Source organism: Schistocerca cancellata, chromosome 9 (assembly GCF_023864275.1).
Source record: "Schistocerca cancellata isolate TAMUIC-IGC-003103 chromosome 9, iqSchCanc2.1, whole genome shotgun sequence".
NCBI classification, from domain to species: domain Eukaryota; kingdom Metazoa; phylum Arthropoda; class Insecta; order Orthoptera; family Acrididae; genus Schistocerca; species Schistocerca cancellata.
The window spans coordinates 17579673-17602926 of NC_064634.1; the positions used below are offsets into that span (position 1 = coordinate 17579673).

The 23254-nt window shown below is 39.4% G+C and overlaps 1 protein-coding gene across 1 annotated transcript in view; it reads right to left on the reverse strand.

Moving 5' to 3' along the window:
- LOC126100883 (odorant-binding protein 59a) overlaps positions 1-23254 on the reverse strand; it is a 211219-nt gene that overhangs the window by 29286 nt on the left and 158679 nt on the right. The window contains exon 6 of the mRNA XM_049911551.1: positions 13018-13144. Coding sequence (XP_049767508.1) covers positions 13018-13144 — 127 coding nt within the window. The remainder of the gene's footprint in view (positions 1-13017; positions 13145-23254) is intronic.

The window sequence follows — 23254 nt, forward strand, 5'->3', positions numbered from 1 at the left end:
CTTCCCCCTGGTATCAGCACATGGAATATTGCATGCAGTGTGGTGTAAATAGTGCAGTGAAGTGCAATGTTCACCAGCAGAACTAGGCGGGTTTATTATCATTCCATCCTCGAACATTTTGGCATCCCCTTTACTGCAAAGTGTGCCACTGAAACAGGTTTTCCTGTGCTGTCAGATGACACCAAACAAAGGCTGTAAGACATCTATAATCCATCCTGTCCAAAGACTCCACCAAGAGTGATGGCCTTCCTTGAGTGAGAGGTAGTAAGTCATTAAATTTTACTGCAGTTGTTAGCTTTTAGGAATAATATATTTGAACCAGTTCATGCAGCTCTTATAGCATGTCCCATTATTTATTTTTATCTTTCATAGTTAGAGCACTGCTACAGGCATGTATACCATTTAGAAGCATAGAAGGGAACCTAAATCATTCCTTCAGTCTAATGGCATTTTCCGCATACATGGTGCAAATATTTCTAGCTGCCTCCAATGTTGTCACCTCTCTAACTCAAACAGAAGAATATTTCAGAAATGTTCTAATTTCTCTACTTGACACTTCATTTTCCAGCAACCACAGCTCCATTCATTATCACCAAATGACAAAATGATAATATGTAAACTTAAATAGCAACAATGAACTACAAATAAAAAATTACAGCACATAAATAAACCCACAGCAACCAGAATACCAACATGCAAAACAAAAATGCTACCAACTAATGCCCCAACCTAAAATATTCAAAGACTCCATAAAATACTCAGTAACGGTACCACTTATGTGGATGGTATATTATGGAGTGTTGAGGAAAAAAATTTATTCTACACACTAAGGTGAAAGATTTACTTTGGAACCAAATTAATCGTACTTGGCAGCAATTTACAATAGACCATTATGAACTTTTGCAGCTATATAGAGCTAAAATGAGTTACATTGCTCCAGATCCATAATTCACACCTGCAACTAATGTTGTGTGCCAGTTGCCACAATCTTTTCAGGCATCTGAGAATGATTTGGATATCCCAAACCTGATCCAATGGATGAGAAAAGATTTAAATGGAGTAATTGCATAAAGAACAAATCTGATTTCCTATAATCAATATCCAATAATAATGATACACTGCAGTCCCAACATACACTTCACCAAGATGAAGAAAAATGAGGCAGTTGTAGGGATAACTCCTGGTAATTCAGAAAGTGTATGTTATCATGAGCATTTGTGATTGACAATACTACACAAAATGAAATTAATCAAATCTAATGTGAACATAAACAAGAAGATAAGTGGCCTCCATTGTGAGCTAAAGAATCTAACTCATATAAAAATGCATATTACTATCTACAACTCACTGCGATGGAAAATTTAAAGCATGTAGTAATTGTTTTGATGCATCTTCTTTGTTTGTTCATTTCACTTTTTGATTAAATTTGTTTGTTCCTTACAGGCCTTGAAAAGATGTGTCGAAGTAAGTTTCAACTCTACAAAACCACAATTTTTTCTTGTTTCACATCCTTACAGTACTCAAGTATTACTGGACTAACAAAATATATTATGTCAAAGGGAAAATTTGCATGATAAATCTATAAAATTGCCAAGAGATAGGATGGCTGGCCAGTACTCATATCCGGGAGACAAATTTCTGAGTATTGTTGATAAACATATACAAAAGTAGAAAAAAGACAGATAGGATGAGAGAAGGAAACAGACAGAGTGTGGTCTACAGTGGCCTATTGGTCCATTTCTCCTTCTGTAAACCTGTCTTTATCATGTCATTTTTACTTGTCATCTCCAGTTATAAGTGAAGCATAGGACGTATTCTTAAGCAAAAGGAAGCCCACTTCCCTATCAAAGGGAAACAGGCAGGTTGGAAGACCACAGAATAACAGCCCCACTATACAACTGTAGATGCACAGCCCTCATAAGCTGGCCCTGTGGGTTTCCTTGATTACTACTAGTACCCAAGAGAGCCTTGGCTCAAGGACAGATACATAAATGATGAACTGGCAATGTGAAAGGTTAAGAATAAGTGGATAGTTAATACAATTAAAGTAGCAATATGGAATATCAGAGGTTTATCAAAGAAAGAAGTAGAGTTGGCAAAAATTTAAAGTGAGTCAAGGTACACATAGCTTCCACATCAGAAAGAATGTAGAAGCTACAAGAACAAGTATGTAGAAGAATATTTGATGCCATATAGCAGAACAGAAAAAACAGCCAAGAGTAAACAAAGGGATTTTGATTTACATACATAAGAGGTGGGGAAAGAAGATTGTAGGGTATAGATATGCAAATGAAAGAATTATAGCTCGTAACCATCAAAGATAAAAGACAAAAGCTGACTTTCATTGCAGTTTATCCACCTGGGGAGGGGGTGGGGGTAGGAGGAGGATGAGGAGGAGGAGGAGGAAGAGGAGGAGGAAAAGTCTATGTATTTCTATGACATACTGCAATCAATTTTGGACAAGTGTGTGGCCACTATGACCAAGTCACATATCAACATATTTCTCTTTCAAGCTCTTGGTGAGCAGTCTGTGATCGTGTGCAAATCAGTAAAATATGTGTATACGGAGAATCAACAAGATGTTTATATCCAAATAAATGTGCTTCAGACCAATAAAATAGTGCTTATTACATGTGGTATAGTGTACATCATTGGATCCGGCAATCCTAAAACACTAATCCCATACTGGTGACCCCGAATTTATTCACACGTGCTACAATGAATTGTCATTCCATTGTGCAGTACACAATGGATCACTTGCTGCCTGCTACACTGCACAAGACCAACTAGGTTTTCCAACAGATGCTCTGGCATCATTTTCAATTATCCACCTTGTGTTCACAATAGTTTGATACAGTTTCCGAACACACCGACTAGCTGTATTCCATAGGATAGTGCTTCTACATTCCCATAGCCATGTGTGTGGGTATGAACAATAACTTTTAGTTATCCTACAGGAATCAGCCATTGTGTGGCAGTGTCCTGTACCAACAGAATGTTTTTCATGCACAGAACTTCACATGCGAACTTTTACATCCAATGTGTTTCGAGTGCTCAACAATGGCTGACACCATGTGCTCAAACACCAGTGACTATGTTTACAAATTTCCCAAGCGCCAATGTGAACTTTCCACCCAGGTCAGTGGTGGTACAAATTGAGCCGGATGCTCAGGAAGGAAATTTCATGTTTATCCAGATTTTGTAACAGCTCCCCTACCCCCCACACTACCAGCGTCCGCTTTATGAGTGTTTCTGATGGCATGTGCCACTCCTGCTGTATCTGTCACATGTGTTCTGCAAACGTTAGGTGATTTTAACAATTTTAATGCACCTACAGGGAAGGAGCCCAGAAACTGTACTCTGTCATTTTCTGCCCATCGGTTGACTACAGTCGACTCTTCCGTGCTGGTCCATTCTACTCCTGTTGTCATTACTCCCTCAAACACCTGACTCATTGATTTCTCAACCACAGCCAAGCCAGCCACACCTACCATCCCGTGTGCCACTGACAGTGTTGTGAACTGGTGCACCACTACTGCACCCGAGCCTGTTACACTGCAGAGCTACGGACAGAGAGCGACAGTTTCTGACAAACCATTATGCCGAGACTTCCCTATCTGTTGGCCTAAAATACCACCCCTTCACAAGGACCACCCACACACACGGTTTGCCACGGTCAGCCACACATTGCAGCTACATGCGGTGCCGACGACAACTCTAAATTTCTTTGCTTACTGTGTCACCTCCGTGATGAACCAGACCTGATCTGTGATACTGTGGCTTCGCCTCCTGCTATGGGCAAACATGCACCATCCTCGAGTGCCTATCCAGATCTACAGGTGGTGGTGGTGGTGTTTGGTTTGTGGGGCTCTCAACTGCACAGTTATCAGTGCCCATACAAATTCCCAACCTTTGCTCAGTGCATCCCCGCCACTTTCAGGAATGTTGATGAAATGATGAAGACAACACAAACACCCAGTCATCTCGAAGATCTACAGAGGAAGCTATCCGCCTCATCATAAGTCGTGAGTCACTGGTTTCCATTTTGCCATTGCAGCTCTGGAATCATCTCTGCGTTACAGTTGACACACATCATATGCTGGATGCTACACTTTGGATCGTCTGGTTGCTCATACTCCCTCTGGAAGTTCACATTCACCTTCTCCATCTAAATTCGGCACCACTGGACACTAAACTTAAGATTGCTGACCAGGTTTACAACATCCTGCCACCCCTGCATACCCCCACTCTCCCTGGGGGACCCTCATTCCTCAGGGGTTGCCACACCTGCACTGCAGTTCCCATCGTTCTGTACAGAGTGCACACGAATCACTCCGCACGTGCACGTGGACCCGACGCTGCCTGGCAGCCGTCGCCGTAACTCCTCTCCTACCAGCTCTACTGTGGCACCGCTGTTGGAGAATCTACAAACACAACTCACTTCACTGCCACTTTGGCCTCAGACAGATTGACAGACGATGCTACCTGCTGTTCTGCTTGCTGTTATATCATTTCCCGCTTTGGTGACACAGCTAAGAATTGTCGTTCCTCATTCACATTCCCGAACTAATACCGCGACCCCACTCAGGTGCTACAGGCCACGTTGCATTGTACAGACACCTACCTGTCTGTTAATACTCCTTTACGTCATGCTCCAGGACACTTGTACATGAAAGATGCAGTGTCCTGCCTTTCGTTTCTAGTTGGCTCGGGGGCCGAGGTCAGTGTCGTACCTTTCTCCGCACATACTAAATTCAGTCAACCTCACCCCGCACATCAAGCTGCCAATAATTCCTTGATCCAAACTCATGGCACAATGATTTAAACCTTAAACTGCAAGACATCACACTCCTTTATAGTGGACTTTCATTATCAGCGATGTGGATGAACCTGTGCTTGGGGTAGATTTTCTCTTAACCCATGCTCTTTTACCTAACCTACAACAAGGTACACTAATCTTTAACCTAGTAGACTATGCCACTGGTTCCAGTATTTCTTCCCTTTCATCTGAGAGTGCCACTCTATTGTTCAAGCTAGCTGAATCTGCTACTGGAGTGCTCTCTCTTAAATCACACAATGACAAGCTTCAGAATAACAGCACCCGTGCTGCCTCCTCGCATCAGCTGTCGATGCCACATGGCTTTTCTACTACTGGACAGAAGCTGTGTTCGTGACACCATCAAGTACCCTACCAAACTCCATGATAAGGACTACCAGTCGATCACTGCCACTGCTGCTGATCTACCAGCCTGGGACACACAAGCATGTGGATTATAGGTTAGTCATACTTCATCGGGTGCGGGTCCATCACCTCATCGGTGTTTGCAATCAAAAATGGTACTGTCCATAGAATCGATACCGTGTAATGTCTACTGGTGTGTGCAAAGGCTAGGCATTTAAACCCAGATAAACTTAAACACACCAAAGTGATTATTCAGGAACTTTTAGACAGTAAGACTATTCGCCCTTCTTCTAGTAGTTGGTCATCACCCATTCATTTGATGCCTAAGTAAAATGACACTTTCCGCCTCTGCAGTGACCATCGGGTGCTTAACACCAGAACAATTTTAGATAATTATCCCATCCCAAATATTCAAGATTTTGCTTCCCAACTGCACTGGGCACAAATTTTCAGCGTAATCGACTTTCACAAGGCGTACCACCACTGCCAATGGCACCTGAGGACGTCGAAAAAACTGCCATCATCACCCCATTCGGATTGTTTGAGTATCTGTTTATACTATTTGGCCTTAAGAACACCACACAGACATGTCAACGGTTCATTGACTTGTTGGTTGGAAAACCAGACTTCATGTATGCATACCTGGACAACTTGTTAATTTTTTCTTCCTCACTCGAGGAATGTGAACTGCACTTAAATACAGTGTTACAACTATTACAAGCAAATGGTGTCACAGGGAACAACGCTTAGTTACAAGTCTGCCACACTAGTGTCACTTTTCTGAGCCACATGGTTTCTGTTGACGGCATCCGCCCCCTACCGGAACGGGTCAAGGCTATTAGTATGGTGCCTTTGCTCAAAGACTTTCAGGGCCTCCGCTGCTTCCTAGGAACTGTAAATTACTACCGCAAACACATTCCCCATGCCACTGACATAGAAGCCCCACTGACAGATGCTCTTGCAGGCAACACTTGAGGATCTTGGGCGGTCACATGGACTCCAGACATGCGATGTGCATTTGACAAACTCAAGTGAGCCTTACAGACAGCCATTGCACTCGCTCAAACCAACATTGTTGCTGATTTTTTTTATCTCATGTGTCGGTATTATCTTCACAACCGCACCTCAGAAAACTCCACAGATTGCAAACAGATGATACTGAATTTGCCGCATTGCACTTGATACTAAAACAGGATTCAATCTCGAGTTACAGATACTTCCTGGGTTCTTGTCACCCATCTGGTGCAACATTTCAACAGGACACATACATCCGGTGACTCTCACCCCTCTCTGCCAGGACATTTATAATAGTATTCATGACTTGGCACACCCTGGCAAACACACCACCATACATCTCATATTTGAACATTTCATTTGGCTGGGGTGATACAATAATGTTGCAGTTGGGAGCGAGTGTGTGTGTGGCTTGTCAGTGCGCAATAGTAGGACATCATACACAGCCCCCCATGGGTACATTCGACATAACAAAACAAAGATATCAACACATACAGATTGATATATTGATACCATTAGGCCCCCCCCTCCCCCCCTCCCCCCCCCCCCCCCCACCACCCCCGGGACCCTTTCATTGCATAATGTCTGCCATTGACAGGTTTATCCACTGGGTAGAGGTAATTCCCCTCACTACTATCACAGCCAATGCGATGGCCCGAGCCCTTTTATTAATGCGGATCTCACACTTCAGCTGCCCAGCTTCTATCGCCACCGACCAGGGCCACCAGTTGGAGCCCACCCTCTTCTGGTAGCTTTTTGGGTCCGTGGGTGACTTACGACCATTCCCGCACGCGTGAAATTACCTACTCCCAGTTGTGTGACAGTTCTACAGGTGCGTGTGACATCACCCTACAGAGTGACGCATGTGGTGACTCCCCCTCCTACTGGCAGCCCCCTGCCTCTCCCCTGTTAGAATTAAGTGACGTACCGGGGGCAGCCTCGGAACGTGTGATGTCGCCGATGATGATTCGTGTGCAGATTCTGTCACCCCTCTCCAGAAGTGGTAGTTAATGTCAATACTGATTTTATTTGCAGTTCTAAAGTGTTTTCTGTTGATAATGTGTTTGTATTTTACAAATGAGCCAGCTTCCCTAATGACAACTTGACCCGTACTCTCGTTCTCCAGTCTGTCCCCTTGCCTCTTGGTACTGACCTGTCAACAGTAAAAGTCCTTCGTACGACAACAGGCATTCAGGTTCACTACCCCAGCTCCTCGTAATTCACCATCCCCACCCCAGATTCCTCCACTTCTGTACAAGGATTCGACCAGTCGGGCAACAAAATAGTGCTTATTACATGTGGTATAGTGTACATCATTGGATTCGACAATCCTATAACACTAAACCCATAAGTGTAACAAAAATAATCATACAATAATATTGACACAACATTTAAATACAACTGTAGAGAACAAACCTGTCCTAAGGAGTGTGGGAATAATGGGAGAAAACATCATAAATAGCAATGGGAGATTGCTTAGAGATTTTGTTTGTATAAACAAACTAAAGATAACAATTTCTTTCTTCTACAAAAAATATATTCATAAATACACATGCTCAGTTCAAGGATTTACATCTGTTAAACAGTTCATTATCATTAACAAAAAATTGTAAGGCAAGGCAAGGGACATGTAAGTGTACAGGAAATATGAGTAAGTTAAGTTCATTTTTTTGTGATATCTCAAATAGATATGTGCACCAAATGAAAAAAGAATGAAAAGTTGTCAGAAGAAAAGATGAATGAAGACATCTTCAAAGTGTGTCTACTAAATGAACATAGCATACGAGATCTGTACCAGATCTTAATCAAAAATTAGTACAGAAAGAAGAAGAAGAAGATGATGATGATGATGAAATAGAGAAGGTATGGAAAAATATAGAAACTGCAGTTGAGAAAGCAGTTGAAGAAGCCTTTGGAAAATAGAGAAATATAAACAGGAAGAAATGGTTAAAAGTTGGACACCAAGTTAGATAAAGCTGTAAAGAATAAAAATATTACACTTCTCTTAAGTATGTCAATGAACCAACTGCCTTTTTTAACTTGCTATTATATCAGTCAAAGTAGTCAGTAATATTAAGTTAGTAATTTTCACAATTTAAAAATGTGTATACAATTTGTGCCAAAAAGTATAACTAGAGTATATGTAAATACTTAACTAGATATGCATTTAAAAACAAACTTTATGTACCTGTCAATGTTTTCTGTTGTTTCCATACAATAAATAAGAAAAATAAAATAAAAACAAGAAGAATCAAATTTACAAACAAGAGAGAAATGTAGTAAATCAAGATGGATATGAAGGAAAAACTGAATATATTTAATATCCCTAACAAAATACAAGAAAAGTAGGAGAAACTGCAATGAACATCTGGAAAGACTGAATGGAGAAAAATTACATCTCCAAATAATAAGGTTTAAGCCAATTGAGAGAAGAAGCAAAGGAAGACTGGAGAAGTGACGAGTATTGTAACAGACAAAAACAAAAGTTATCCTAGTTTTTGAAGAAACACTGAATTCCTTCCTTGGTTATGAAAGAAGGAAAGGTTGTGGAAGATTTAAAAGGAGATGCAGGTAACTCAAATCCCAGATTGATAGAGGCCTGCCTTTAAGGATGAGGGGAGAGAAAGGTGAAGGGGCTAGGCATCTTTGGCCTTCAGTTGTCCTTCTAACATGTGTAACATCCTAGTGAAACTGTATGACAAAATCTGACCATTATCCCTCAGCTAATTTTCCTACCTCTGAAATCATTTCTGTTGTGAAACCCATTCCGTTCAACTACTCACACAAACTCACTCCTGCTCCACCTTCATAAATCCTACAACAGGAAATACACAGCAGCATATGCAACCAATAGCTAAGGTGGCACAGTACAAGATGCTGGACTCATATTTAAGAGGATGGCGGTTAAAATTCCCATCCAGCCATCCAGATTTATGTTTTCCATGATTCCTCTAAATTGCTCGAGGCAAATAGTTGGATGGTTTCTTTGAAATAATATGGTTGATTTCCTTCACCATCCTTTCTCGATCCAAGTTTATACTGTCTTTAATGACCTTTTTGTGGATTAGACTTAAAAGCAAATTCTTCCTTCCTTTATAATGTGTCTACCTCTAATGTTGTTGCTGAAGTAATACATGTTCACTGTACAGCTTTTTATGTAAGAATGAACACCACTAAACTGGCTGAGTGCATGAATGGACACAGAATAACTGTCTGCCTTAGGGACACCCAGTACCCTGTTGCTGTGCATGCTCTACAGCATGTATCAAGAGAATTGAATGCTAGCTACACTGCATAAGCCATTTATATCCTTACATCTAGTACTTATCTCTCTGTACACTGGATGTGTGAACTTGCTCTACAATATACCTCAGTATCCCATTGACAAACAACCTTTTCTTTAGTATTTATTTACAAGATTTGTTACTCTATTACATTTTTAATTTTTCTGTTTATTTTTCCCTCTCTCTTTTTGGTTTCTGTTGGCACCTTTTCCACTTCCCACTCAGTTCTTAAGTCCACTACACATTTAACATCTCATTTATCTTCCTCATCGTACTTGATTACTTTTCATTCTGTTCTGTCATCTCTCAACTGAAGATGACACAGTGCTTACTTATAACATTTTTTTACATCCTATTCTATAGATGCCTATCCCTCTTCATATACATCTTGCCTTGTCTTTACAACAAGTGGGTCCCTCTCAGTCTGGGATCCGAGATATCTGTATCTCCTTCGCAACCTGTTCCACTTTTCTCTCTGAGAAAGGCGGTAACAGTTTAAAAAGCTAGTATAATTTGGAACATAAATTACCTATAATTACTTACTTACACTTGCTAGCTCACTGTTAAATGTCTGCCATTTTGCTGTAAGCTCACGTTATATCATGATTTTAAATAATGGACACAACACAGTATTTAATTAATGTGACTACTTTTTGCATTTGTAATCACTTGTGAACACACAATGACCACTTTAAGACCCCACATACAATGTCAATCACCTGCAGACACTTCCTATAAAGTAAAAACATTCTGGCAGTGACAATAGTTTTACAGTGTGCTTTTATAATTGAGTTCTAACAGATGAATATTGCAACATTGGTTTTTCATCATACAGTCAGTGAACACACTAGATTTTCATATACCTGAAAGAAATATGTAGATTTCCATGTTTTTGACATGAAAATGTGATCAGAAGGAAAATTACTAACAGTTTAATGTAAAAAAATAAATGAAAGTTAACACAAATTACTACAACATGTTAACACAATGAGTGCTGGGTGCAGACTTTCATGGCAATGTTAAAAATATTGTAGCTCATCCTGAACTCTTACAAAGATAGATGCTAATACTTGGAACTGACATAGAGAAGCTGACTCATTGGTTGGTAGCCTTGAACTTTTACAGAGATGGTGATTGTGAGCTTGTACGATACCAAGTGAGGATTAGTGGTGGGGTTAGAGTATATAAAGACTGGTGCAATGATATTTTGTGATTTTTTATTTTAATATTAGTTTGTAAAACTATAAGGTGAGAATAAGCTTTAGAGTTGATCTGTTGACTCTAGAAATAATTTGGTTTAACTAAATGCTAGCTGGTTACAATAGTGTTAAAGTGTAATGTACTTTTTGAATGATACCCTGCATATCTATGTGGTAAACAACCAACTTTCATGTAAAGCTTCATTGTTCATAGTTTTCTTAACCTAATCAAATTATTAATTAGGAGCTTCATTAAATAATCAAAGGCACTTTCCAATTTAGAAAAATTAGGGAAACAGAAGTGTAAAGTCAGATCATCGAATCAAAGAAATTTAAGGGCTCAGACAGTGGATGTACAGGGCTTCTATAAATGATTTATTTGTTTTCATAGCTCTATATTTTCCAAAGTATTACAAGTAAAAATATGACTGATGCATGAATAGAACCATAAATTCATCAAGTTTGTGTTTTATGCTCTATAAATGATGTATGTGTGCCCATCTGTTCACATGACCTATGTCTAAGAAGTAGTCAAATTTGTTCCACACCTCATGCAGCAGCATGCTGTCAAAGATCATCACAGTGGCATAGTTGAGGTCTCTGAGCTGTTCCATTGTTCTTTGATAATGGGCTACATAAACACAGTCTTGAAGGTAGCCCAAAAGGAAAAAGTCACAAGGTCAGACATTGTGGGAGGCCTAGGGAACAGAGCCACATTGCCTTCATCACTACAGCCAGTCCAGCAATGTAGAAGTTCATAGTTTAAGTAGTGACAAACATCAGTATTCTGATGATGGGCTACAGCATCTTGTTGGAATATGAAATTCCTTGCATGAGTAGTCAGTTGTGGAAGCAACCACAACTGCAACATATCACTGTAAGAGGTATCCATCACAGTCTTCTCACAGAAGAAAAATGGCCTGTAAGGCTTTGTAATATTGCACAGAAAACATTCATCTTTGGTGAACCTTCTTCATGCACCACAATTTCATGATGATTTTCAGTCCCCACACTCTCACAATGTGATGATTAACCTTTCCTGATGAACAGAAGGTTACTTCATCACTGAATATCAGGTTGGGGGTGAAATATTCACCCTCTAGTACTCCCTGCAGTGTGATGCAAAATTGAATAAACCCATCACAATCTTCCATTTTTAATTGTTGCTTGAGCTGCAGATGGCATAGTTTGAAATGTACCTGGTTGACCTGTACTTTTCTGTTTATGGAGACATCCAGTGTTCTTAAATTCTTGATACTTTCACACAATTCTCTGTTACTTGGCAGTACTTTTCCATAATTCCTTTAGAATGTATGCCACACTATTGTAACAGATAAACATCTTGCATATTTGATACACAATTTTTTGTTTTGCTTTGTCATTATGTTGTTAAAGCACTGCACTCATAATACCAAGAGGTGGGCAAAATGCAAACACTGTGAATTGACAGTTCACTTCATGCATCATTCATACTTTTACATGTAACTTTGGAAAATAAAGAACTTAAAATGGAGTAGCCCTGAATTTTTGGGTGTGGCCAAACTCTATTGCAGATAATTTCTAAATGAACAAGTTTCTGAAAAAATGAAACTGGTTTCTGAAAAATGAAAAACTATGGCTGCATGCTGAATTAGGTCTTTTTGTGTAGAACCTGTTACTAGCTCAAACTGTTCTGGCAGTTACTTGCTAATGATGTCCCTTCAATTACTAATTTATATCTAAGAAAAACGTTTAACAGAAAACTAATAATGCTTTCTCAATCAGCAGTTTGAATATTGTGACACAAATAATGTAACATAAATAAGAGCTTAACAATTTTAAGTACACGTGTATATGCTATACAATAGGTGTATAAGTAGAATGAGATGAAAGACAAGAAAAAATTAAGTTATTTAAAAGGAATAGGATAAAAACAAACAGAGCAAGTCCAGTTTGCTATGTTTCGAGTTGTCTCTACTTTTAACTGTGTCTATGAGCATCAGTTGGAATTTGTCTGCTGAAGGCTGATCCTGGCCCACTGTTCCTTCACCTTGTAATTTCAAAATATGCACATGCAGTTAAAACAAAAACTCTTGTGCAGTACTTTGTGAATGAAATTTTTGACATTTGGCCATATGTTTTAATATTCAGTTGTTTCACACTACAGGAATTTCAGCTTTATAGCCATTATGAAATACAAAGCTGAAGTGAAAAAGCAATAAAATGCATGGATCATGTTGTGCAAGGCATAATGTGAAGAATAAAAGTCATTACATATTTAAGGAGCACTACTTACAGATTGCAAAATGAAATGACTAACAATATTTGTGGTTATAAAAGCAAAACATAACAACCTTACCAGACTCAACTTGATCAAAGCAGTCTTCTACAGCTTCTTGAACAAAGTCCTTGACTTCTGTATCTTTGACACCACGAAGCATGACTTTTGCAACAGCAGATCTATCTGGAAGAGCATCATCTCCCAGCTGCAAAAGATAGTGTTTAATTAATTTTGTAAATTAGTAAATGGCATCTCATCAGCCAAAATGGCAATATTCTGCACTATATGTTAATTGTGACTCTTTACAGTTTTATTTCAGATTAATCTGATGATGTATAAATCAAAATGCATCATTAAAGAAAGTAATCACCACATAACCTGTGGCTTTCATGTATTTTTATAGTGTCGATTGTAACAATGATACAACACTTAAAGAAGTCCACTTTCACTTTACTGGTTTAGTCAATAAGCAGGACCTCCAATATTGGTCTCCCAAAAACTCAGATTGTCTCCATGCAATCTCTTTCCACTCAGAAAAATTAAGTTTGGTGTGCAGTATCATCTTGAGCAAAAATTGGCCCTTATTTCTTTTTTAAGACAAACATTGTAACACAGTGTGGTGAACTCTACACATTATGCTGATATGTTGGCAATATTTTCTCTGCCTGAACTCAGTCCCTATGATCCAGATAAAGAAACATTCTTCCAGCAGGATGGTGCAACTAGCCATACTGTTGCAGTGTCAATGGATTTGCTTAGACACACATTTCCTTATTAGACACACATTTACTTGTGTGTCGAAGCAAACCCATTGACACTGAAGCAGTATGACTAGTTGCAACATCCTGCAGGAAGAATGTTTCTTTATCTGGATCATAGGGACTGAGTTCAGGCAGAGAAAATATTGCCAACATATCAGCATAACGTGTAGAGTTCACCACACTGTGTTACAATGTTTGTCTTAAAAAAGAAATAAGGGCCAATTTTTGCTCAAGATGATATCGTACACCAAACTGTTAATTTTTCTGAGTGGAAAGAGATTGCATGGAGACAATCTGAGTTTTTTTCAGATCTATATTGGAGGTCCTGCTTATTGACTAAACCAGTAAAGTGAAAATGGACTTCTTTAAATGTTGTATCATTATTACAATGGACACTATGAAAATACATGAAAGCCACAGGTTATGTTGTGACTACTTTTTTAATGATGCATTTTGATATATACATCATCAGATTAACCTGAAAAGAAAAATACTGTAAAGAGTCACAATTAACACATAGTGCAGAATAGTGATTAACTAACCAACTAACCACTAAGAAGAAACAGGAAATCAATCAAAGCACAATGTGAAAACATACTAAGGTTAAGGAGATCATACAAAACTGAATAATTGTGGTGGCCGTGCTATTCAGGAAGACAACCAGGCTACCTCCTGGCAATACAGGTGAGCATTAACATTTAAAACTTAATAGTAATTGTTATAATCCCATGAAGAATGACAAAGCCACAACCTGGAGGCCACGTACAATGACAAAACAACAAATATACATCCAGTCAAAAACCAAAATACAGGTTGTCCCACTCAAAGCTCCCTGATTTCAAGGACCCTGGAGGCAAAAACCACAGTAGATATGACAATGAAGAATGCACAACATTGTAGAGCATCTCCAAGAATTTATATTCCTGTGCAAGAAGTGCTAAGAATCACCACCAGAGTACAGCATGGCCACATGAAGTGAAAATGGTGGCCCCACAGCAGCAGGCGCAAGCAGTAGTGTGGTTTGCAGAAACAAAAGTGTTAATTACTGTGCAAAGAAATTATCGTCAGGTGTATGAATGTGATCCACCTGATGTGAAAACAATTAAGGAATGGTATAGGAAGTTTCTGGCAACAGGAAGTGTTCTGAAACATTCTGGTGGTGCACGTTATGGTGTTGCAGAAGAGGCAGTGGGGAGACAAACATTTCTCAGAAGCCCATGTAAGTCAATTTGTCGAGCATCTAGACAACTTGATGTACCTTGATCAACATTTTATCATGTAGTTCACCAGCATCTTCATATGTTTGCTTACAAAGTGCAAATTCTGCAACATCTGATGCCGAACAACAAACCATGCTGACAACAATTTGCTGCGGATATGCTGCAGCATATTGATATGCATGCCATCTCCCTGGAAAATTGTTTATTTTCAGATGAGGTAGCCTTTCATCTATCAGGAAGGGTTAATAGGTATAATATTCGGATTTGGGGTTCGCAAAATCCTCACGTTGTCATCGAAAATGTTCGTGATAGCCCTAAACTAAACTTCTGGTGCAGGCTAATGCATGACAGGATTGTTTGACCATTCTTCTTGGTGGAACAAACAGTGAAAGGGTCAGTGTATCTGGACATGTTGGAGTAGTTTGTGTACCCTCATATACAAGACTTGAAACCCAACATCATTTTTCAATAAGATGGAGCTCTGCTGCATTGGTCAACAGCTGTTTGCAAGTTCCTGGATAGAAAATTTCCCTATCGTTGGATCAGACATGGAGGACACATTGCCAGACCACCACGTCCACCCGACATTACACCACTTGATTTCATGTGGGGATTCGTGAAGGAGCATGTGTATGTGACTAAAGTGGACAATATTCCTAAGCTGTGACATCATATCATTAATGTGATTGCAACAATAACAGAGGAAATGTTACAAAGAACTTGGCAATAAATTGAATGTAGATTCGATATTCTTTGTGCTACAAATGGTTCACATGTAGAGGTGTATTGATGATAAATAAATAAATTCTATGAGATGCTCTACAATGTGGTGCATTTTCACATTGTCATATCTACAGTGTTTTTTTTCCTGGGTCTTTGAAATCAGGGAGGTTTGAGTGGGACACCATGTATAACAACTGTCTCAAGCATGGAAACAAAAAAGAAACAATAGAAAATCACCAGGTAATGGTGTGAGGGGCTGGGTCAGCATGATGAATAAGCATTTTATTACAAGACATTTGTGACTGAAGTAGATACATATACATTGACCACTTGTTTATAGCACCAAGCCCAGGAAATGCATTCATAATTTTTTTATGTACTTTCATAAATGGTTAAAATGGCTCTGAGCACCATAGGACTTAACTTCTGAGGTCATCAGTCCCCTAGAACTTAGAACTACTCAAACCTAACTAACCTAAGGACATCACACACATCCATGGCTGAGGCAGGATTTAAACCTGCGACCGTAGTGGTCGTGCGGTTCCAGACTGTAGCACCTAGAAATGCTTGGCCACCCCAGCCGGCGTACTTTTATACCTTATACTTCTTAGACAACACTGGCCATTAGTGTTAAACAGTATCATTGAATGGTAAGAATCACAGCACACAATAGCAATGACATAAGGTAAATGTATACTCATACATCATTTAAGACAACCAGGTGTGGGAAGCTGAAGCTGTAGAGAGGGCAAAGAGGGGGACTGTGGGATCTGTCAGAAAGGAATTTGACAAATGAAACACAAATGAAACAAACATAATAACATATGCTCATTAATCTAAACTAACAACATTATAGTGCTGCATACAATATCAGTGACATAAAGTGAATATAAAATTGTATCCAGATGAGGGAAACTGAAGCTGAGGAGGGTGCAGCAGGAGGGGTTAGGGTATTGGGGGGGGGGGGGGGGAGGAAGGTAGGCAGTGGGGTCTTTTGGGAAGGAAGTTGGCAAATGACAGATACATGAAAGAAAAATAATTACATATGCAGGCAGGGTTGGAAGATCACATCCATACCTCCATGTACAGAAAGCAACTCCATGATTAAAAATCATTGGGCTGAATAATTAAATAGAAATAGTAGAACATAGGTTTCATAGGCAACTCTAGTCAATGTGAACTAACAACATTAAAATGGGAGGGGTTATAGCATACATCTCATTAATGAGCAGTGTTGTCTATGAAACATACACTGAACTATTTCTATGTAATTATTTAGTCCAATGGTCTTTATCCCATGGGTTTACTTTCTGTACATAAAAGTGTGGCCATGTTTCTACAATTCTGCCTACATATATTATTGTGCTTATTTTATTTATATCTTTCTTTCATCAAATTCCTGTTGTCCCCCTCCCTGCTCACTCTACAGCATTGACTTCCTGCACCTTATTGTCTCGTCTCGTTTACAATTGTATGTGTACTTTATGTTATTGCTATTGTAATTGCTGTAATTCTTTACCATTCAATGATCTCATTTTACACTCTGACCAGTGTTGCCTAGCAGCCATTGTTGTAAAAGTATATAAAAATTATGAATGTATTTCCTGGGCCTGATGCTATGTACAGGTCATCAGTTTATGTATATCTGCTGTTGTAGTCCTATAGTGTAAGTGTGCATAATCAAACAGTGTGCAATACAAGTGCCTCCATGCCCTCCTAGAGGGGTCACCTTGCATCCTGAGCAAACAATGCAGCAAGCATTGTGCCATGTGAGTAACAGCCCAATATAAGACTGGCCTTGGCCTCACTGACATTTACTTACTTATTGTATACTCACTATGAGTATGCATATTGTGGTGTTCTGTTGTTATGAGACTTTGTACTGTTCTATACTTCATTCAGCATTATTGTGGGTCTCTTCATGTGAAAGCAGAATGAAACTTGGTTGGTATTACTTCTGACATTGTGTTGGTACACTGTTACAACACACTTGGCAATTATTGCAGTATGCTACTCCACATGTTTCGTTTCTTTGGTTCAATATATAGCCAACATGTCAGTGGAAGTACTTCTTCAGTTACTTGCTGAACAACAGTGAGCTCTCACTGACCAGCAGCAGATTCTCTCAATGGCACTGAACAATTTGGCAGCCTCATTGACTCATCAGCCTCCACCACTATTGACACAACGTGCACCGTTTCCTCCATGTGATGATTCTACAGAAGATTGGGATGCATATGAAAAATACCTTCTGCAACATTTTGAAGCTTTTGGCGTCACTGACCACAATTTGTGCAATGCTTTATCTTTGACATGGATTTCTTCTCATGTTTATCACCTTTTGTATCAACTAGCTCCTCTTTGGAAACCTGCCAGTCTCTGTTTTGATGAAATATATCAGTTGCTCTCTAATTATAAATGCAAACATACCCATGTTATTACTGCTCACACTGGGTTCTACTTTTGTCAGAAGCAGCCACAACTGTCATACAGAGATTGTGAAGTAGAACTTCATGGGCTTAGTCATCATTGACAGTTTGTTACTGAAGCCCACTGGGACTAATTTGCTGATTTGATGATTTGTGATGCTATAATAACCTGGCCCCTAATAGGAAAGTTCACGAACAAGCTTTACAATATGAAGATCTCTCTCTCATGGATTTTCTTAACAATGCTCAGTCTTTTGAAGCATCTAGGGGAACAGGACATGAGATAGAAGCATGGTGTGAAACAGCTACTAATGCTTCCTCTCTACTTCAGCCAGTGTTGGTTGAATCGTGCAGGGGAAAAGACATATTGCTTTTGTGTGCAGCTCTTTACCACCTTCACTAGACATGAACATGCATGTGTGAATGTGAATAGTGTTTCCCAAGTGACTGTAGCCCCAATCAATATCTACATTCAAGTATGTGTGGTAGACAATATGTTAAAAATGCAAGTGGACACAGTTACAACAGTGACTTTGTTAAATTCACAAACAATTGTGGATCTTAGATCACTGGCATTGTACTCTATATATCACTTGCTGATGAGTTGAAACAAGCAACAAGTATCTGTACTGGAACAGTTTTCTGTTTCTATAGTGTACAAAGCAGTTTTTTAACCTTTGACCTTTCTAGTAGTGGATGATGCCAACACTGAAAATGTAATTGGATCATATGCCTTTAGAATTTTTGAGCTCTCTATTTGTGACAAAGTGCATTTGGTATTGGATCAAGTTCTCTATCAACAACTGGATGTGCTCTGCTCAGAATATTCCTCCCTGTTTTCAGAAGGTTTAGGGTGTGTTGCCAGTTTCAGGGTTCTCATCACAATGAAACCAATGGGACACCCTCATTATTTTCATGCCTGCCCAGTCCCATTACAGGAGCAAGACAACTTAGAACAAAACCAACTTTTATCTTTGGATGTTATCACACACGTCTCCTGTAGTGAATGGTTTACTCTGACGGTAATTGTCAAAAATACCTAACGGAAACCTTCAGTTATGTGGTGGTTTTAATGTGTCTGTAAATTCACAGTCTATTATTGATACCTATCCCTTATCCCATCCAGATGAACTCTTAGCAAGGTTTCCCAGTGGCCAATATTTTTCCAAAACAGAAATTTCAGAATCTTACTTACGGCTGCCTTTGGATAATGATTCCAAACATGTCCTCATAATGAATACCCTCTTTGGATTATGCAAATACCAACACCTGCCATTTTCCAATGATTTTTGGAGCAACTCATGGCTTCTGTGCCAGGGTGCATTAACTAACTACCTGCATGATATCATGGTCTTAGGTTCCTCAACAGATGAAATTTGCAGAATCTTCGTGCCTTGTTCATAGCACTACAGGCCACTTGTGTGAAATATAAATTGTAAAAATCACAATTCTTCAGCTGTCTACCATCTATCTCAGTTTTGAAGACTCACATAGTGATGTCAAGCCCTTATAACACTATGTCAATGCCATTACAGCTTTGCCACATCCTACCAATGCCAAAGAGTTGCAAGCCTTTCTTGGAAAGATTGCATGCTACGACAAATTTCATCCTGGTGCAGCAATGTTGGCCCAGCTGGTTCATGCTGCCTTATGTAAAGATGTTTTTTTTTACCAGTTGATGACCTATGAGCATGTTTTTACCCTATCAAGGTCAAAATTACACTCAACACCTTGTTTGGTTACCTTACAACCAGGCAAACATCTTGGTTTGGTCACAGACATCTCCCAGTGTGGCCTTGGGGCCATTCTTGTGCAAAAATACATGGACAGTTCTGGTCACCCAGTTGTTTACATTTCCAAACCTCTGAATCAGGGATACAGAATTACTCACAGATAGAGAAAGAAGCCCTTGCTCAAAAAATTCATGTTTTCCTATGTAGTTCTAAGTTTCATTTGATTACTGATCATAAACCTCTGGCTTCTCTTTTCAATCTTTCAGCATCCTTACTGGACAAAGTAGCCCATTGTCTGCAGTAATGGGCTCTGTTTTTGTTGTGCTGTAACTATGAGATTTATTTCTGACTGACAGCACAACACACTAATGCAGATACTCTTTCTCAGTTGCTGATTGGCCTCAATCCAGCATTTGATCAGGATGAACTGTTGTGTTTCCATTTATACACAGAAGCCCAAAACAAGGTGGATTGTTTCCCCATTACCAGTTCTCAGATTTTGGTGGCTGTCATGGCTGATCCTGTCTTTTTTAGGTTGTTCAATTTATCCACTACAGCTGGCCAGATAAATCACTTGGCTGGGTATCAGATCTTTTCTGTAATTATTATGGAGAAGAAATAAAAACTTTGAGGTTCGCCAATGACATTGTAATTCTGTCGGAGACAGCAAAGGACTTGGAAGAGCAGCTGAACGGAATGGACAGTGTCTAGAAAGGAGGGTATAAGATGAACATCAACAAAAGCAAAACGAGGATAATGGAATGTAGTCAAATTAAGTCGGGTGATGCTGAGGGAATTAGATTAGGAAATGAGACACTTAAAGTAGAAAAGGAGTTTTGCTATTTGGGGAGCAAAATAACTGACGATGGTCGAAGTAGAGAGGATATAAAATGTAGACTGGTGATGGCAAGGAAAGCGTTTCTGAAGAAGAAAAATTTGTTAACATAGAGTATAGGTTTAAATGTCAGGAAGTTGTTTCAGAAAGTATTTGTATGGAGTGTAGCCATTTATGGAAGTGAAACGTGGACGATAAATAGTTTACACAAGAAGAGAATAGAAGCTTTTGATATGTGGTGCTACAGAAGAATGCTGAAGATTAGATGGGTAGATCACATAACTAATGAGAAGGTATTGAATAGAATTGAGGACAAGAGGAGCTTGTGGCACAACTTGACTAGAAGAAGGGATCGGTTGGTAGGACATGTTCTGAGACATCGAGGGATCACAAATTTAGTATTGGAGGGCAGCGTGGAGGGTAAAAATCGTAGAGGGAGACCAAGAGATGAATACACTAAGCAGATTCAGAAGGATGTAGGCTGAAGTAGGTACTGGGGGATGAAGAAGCTTGCACAGGATAGAGTAGCATGGAGAGCTTGTAATGGTCACCTAGTCGTAGATATTCCTAATTGCTATAGTCGCACTATTTCACTCCCATTTACGGAGCTTTTTAGCACTTGATGTTAGGTTGGCACCATTAAAATGCATTGTGGTAATCGCTGCTGTTTGCTGGATCGCTGCTGTGTCTCGATGCTGATGCTGGCTCTAAATCTGGTTGTCTAGGTTTAAAAACATGAGGTCCAGTGTTTTTTATGTGCTTTTGATGATAAAGAACAAGCGAAACCAACAAATATGTAAACTTCAAATATTTATTACTTTGGTGGCCATCTTAATTCCACTGTCCACCAAAGACCATGACACAACACAAAGTAGTACTTCCTTTACATGTTCTTTGTATTGTTTATCCACCTCAAACAATAACACACAAACACACTTTACCAAAGTGACATTCCGACTGTGCCCCTTGCTACTGGTATTTATAACATTGTCAAAGAACTACTAAAAAGAGATATAGTTTATAAGTCACATGTACATCTGTTATCATAATTTGTGCAGAAAAGTTATTAATTTGCATCAAGTGACATAATTTAACATGTTATTAAAATGACAGACAGATTTGTTGACTTGACAGAATAATTCTTTGTTACAAAAAGGCTGTTTTTTAGAAGTTTGTCAATTGACTTCTCTAATTTGCATAAATAAGTAAATAACATGAATTATTAAGAATTACATTGATATCTTGGTTGTCAGGTGTTCTGCCGGATATCTGCGTCATACTTTCATGATATTTCGGTCACGTAGCTCGTGGCCTTCATCAGGTGCGACCTGAGACTGTTCCTCGAGTGGACCTGGTCCAGTATTTATGCCTATGCCATAGGCATAAATACTGAACCAGATGAAGGCCACGAACTACGTGACCGAAATATCATGCAAGTATGACGCTGATATCCGACAGAACACCCGACAACCCAAGATGTCATTAGATCGCCGGGAAAGCCTGAAGAGTTACGTCAAGAATTACCTTGGTCTTCATCTAAAATAGGATTGATTACATGAATACTGAGTGAAAATGCTCCTAGTGAACAAATAGGTTTCACTGGGTGATTTTTATTTAAGGAGATCCAAAATACCTAAGTTGGCCACTATTTTTCGTACTTCATATTAATTATTTAAGATGAACTTAGTGTTTTTACATGATGACATTTGCTGTATCAGTGATCAAGTGATATTAACTTTTGTGTGGGTCAGTTATTCAGTATAATTTAATGAGTTGACTGTTTACGGAGACATGTTATGCAATCATTGTTAACATACACAATAACTTTTCTATAATCATAAATACTCGTTAAACTGGTTGAATTTGGAGAGTATCGCATACTTCGGTAAAGTATAGCCTTTAATATGTTCCGTTACAAGCTGCATCAAACCAGTCTCAGGACTGAAGACCGCAACAACAACATCAGTTCTTGATGGTGTGCTACTGTTGGCTACTGAAGAGTTGGTGCCCAGGATTGTGATCCAGTCCACATTGCATTGGAACATCATGTGTCTGCCTCCATCACACCTTCACCGCTGGGGTGTTTCTCATACAAGACTGCTGCCCTACCTTTTATTGACAATGAGATAATTGTGTTGTGACAGCCTGCCTACAGTGTACCACCTATCAAGTGGCACCACGGGCCTATCATTCCCTGTGGCCAGCCTCCCAGCACCCATGGGAGTGAATTCATGCTGGTTTCGTGGGTCCATTCCTCAACTCCTTTCGGCTTGTAATAGCTGTTGCTTTCTCAAAATCTCCTTATGTGGTTCACTACCCATCCATGTCCACAGTGGCTATGGTTATGGCCCTCTCAAAGGTCTTCCTTTAGAAGGATTGCCATATAAACTTGTGATGGACAATGGTCCACAGTTTGTGTCTAAAAATTTTGAAGATTATTGTACAAAGAATGGCATCTTGCATGTTACAGTCCATCACCCTTATCTGCAGTCCAATGGAGAGGCAGAGCAACTGGTCTGTACATTCAAGCTCCAGATGAAAAAATTTGTCACTCAGGCTTCTCCTAATGAAGCCCTCAAGAGGTTCTTGAATTCATATAGGTTCACACCAGGTG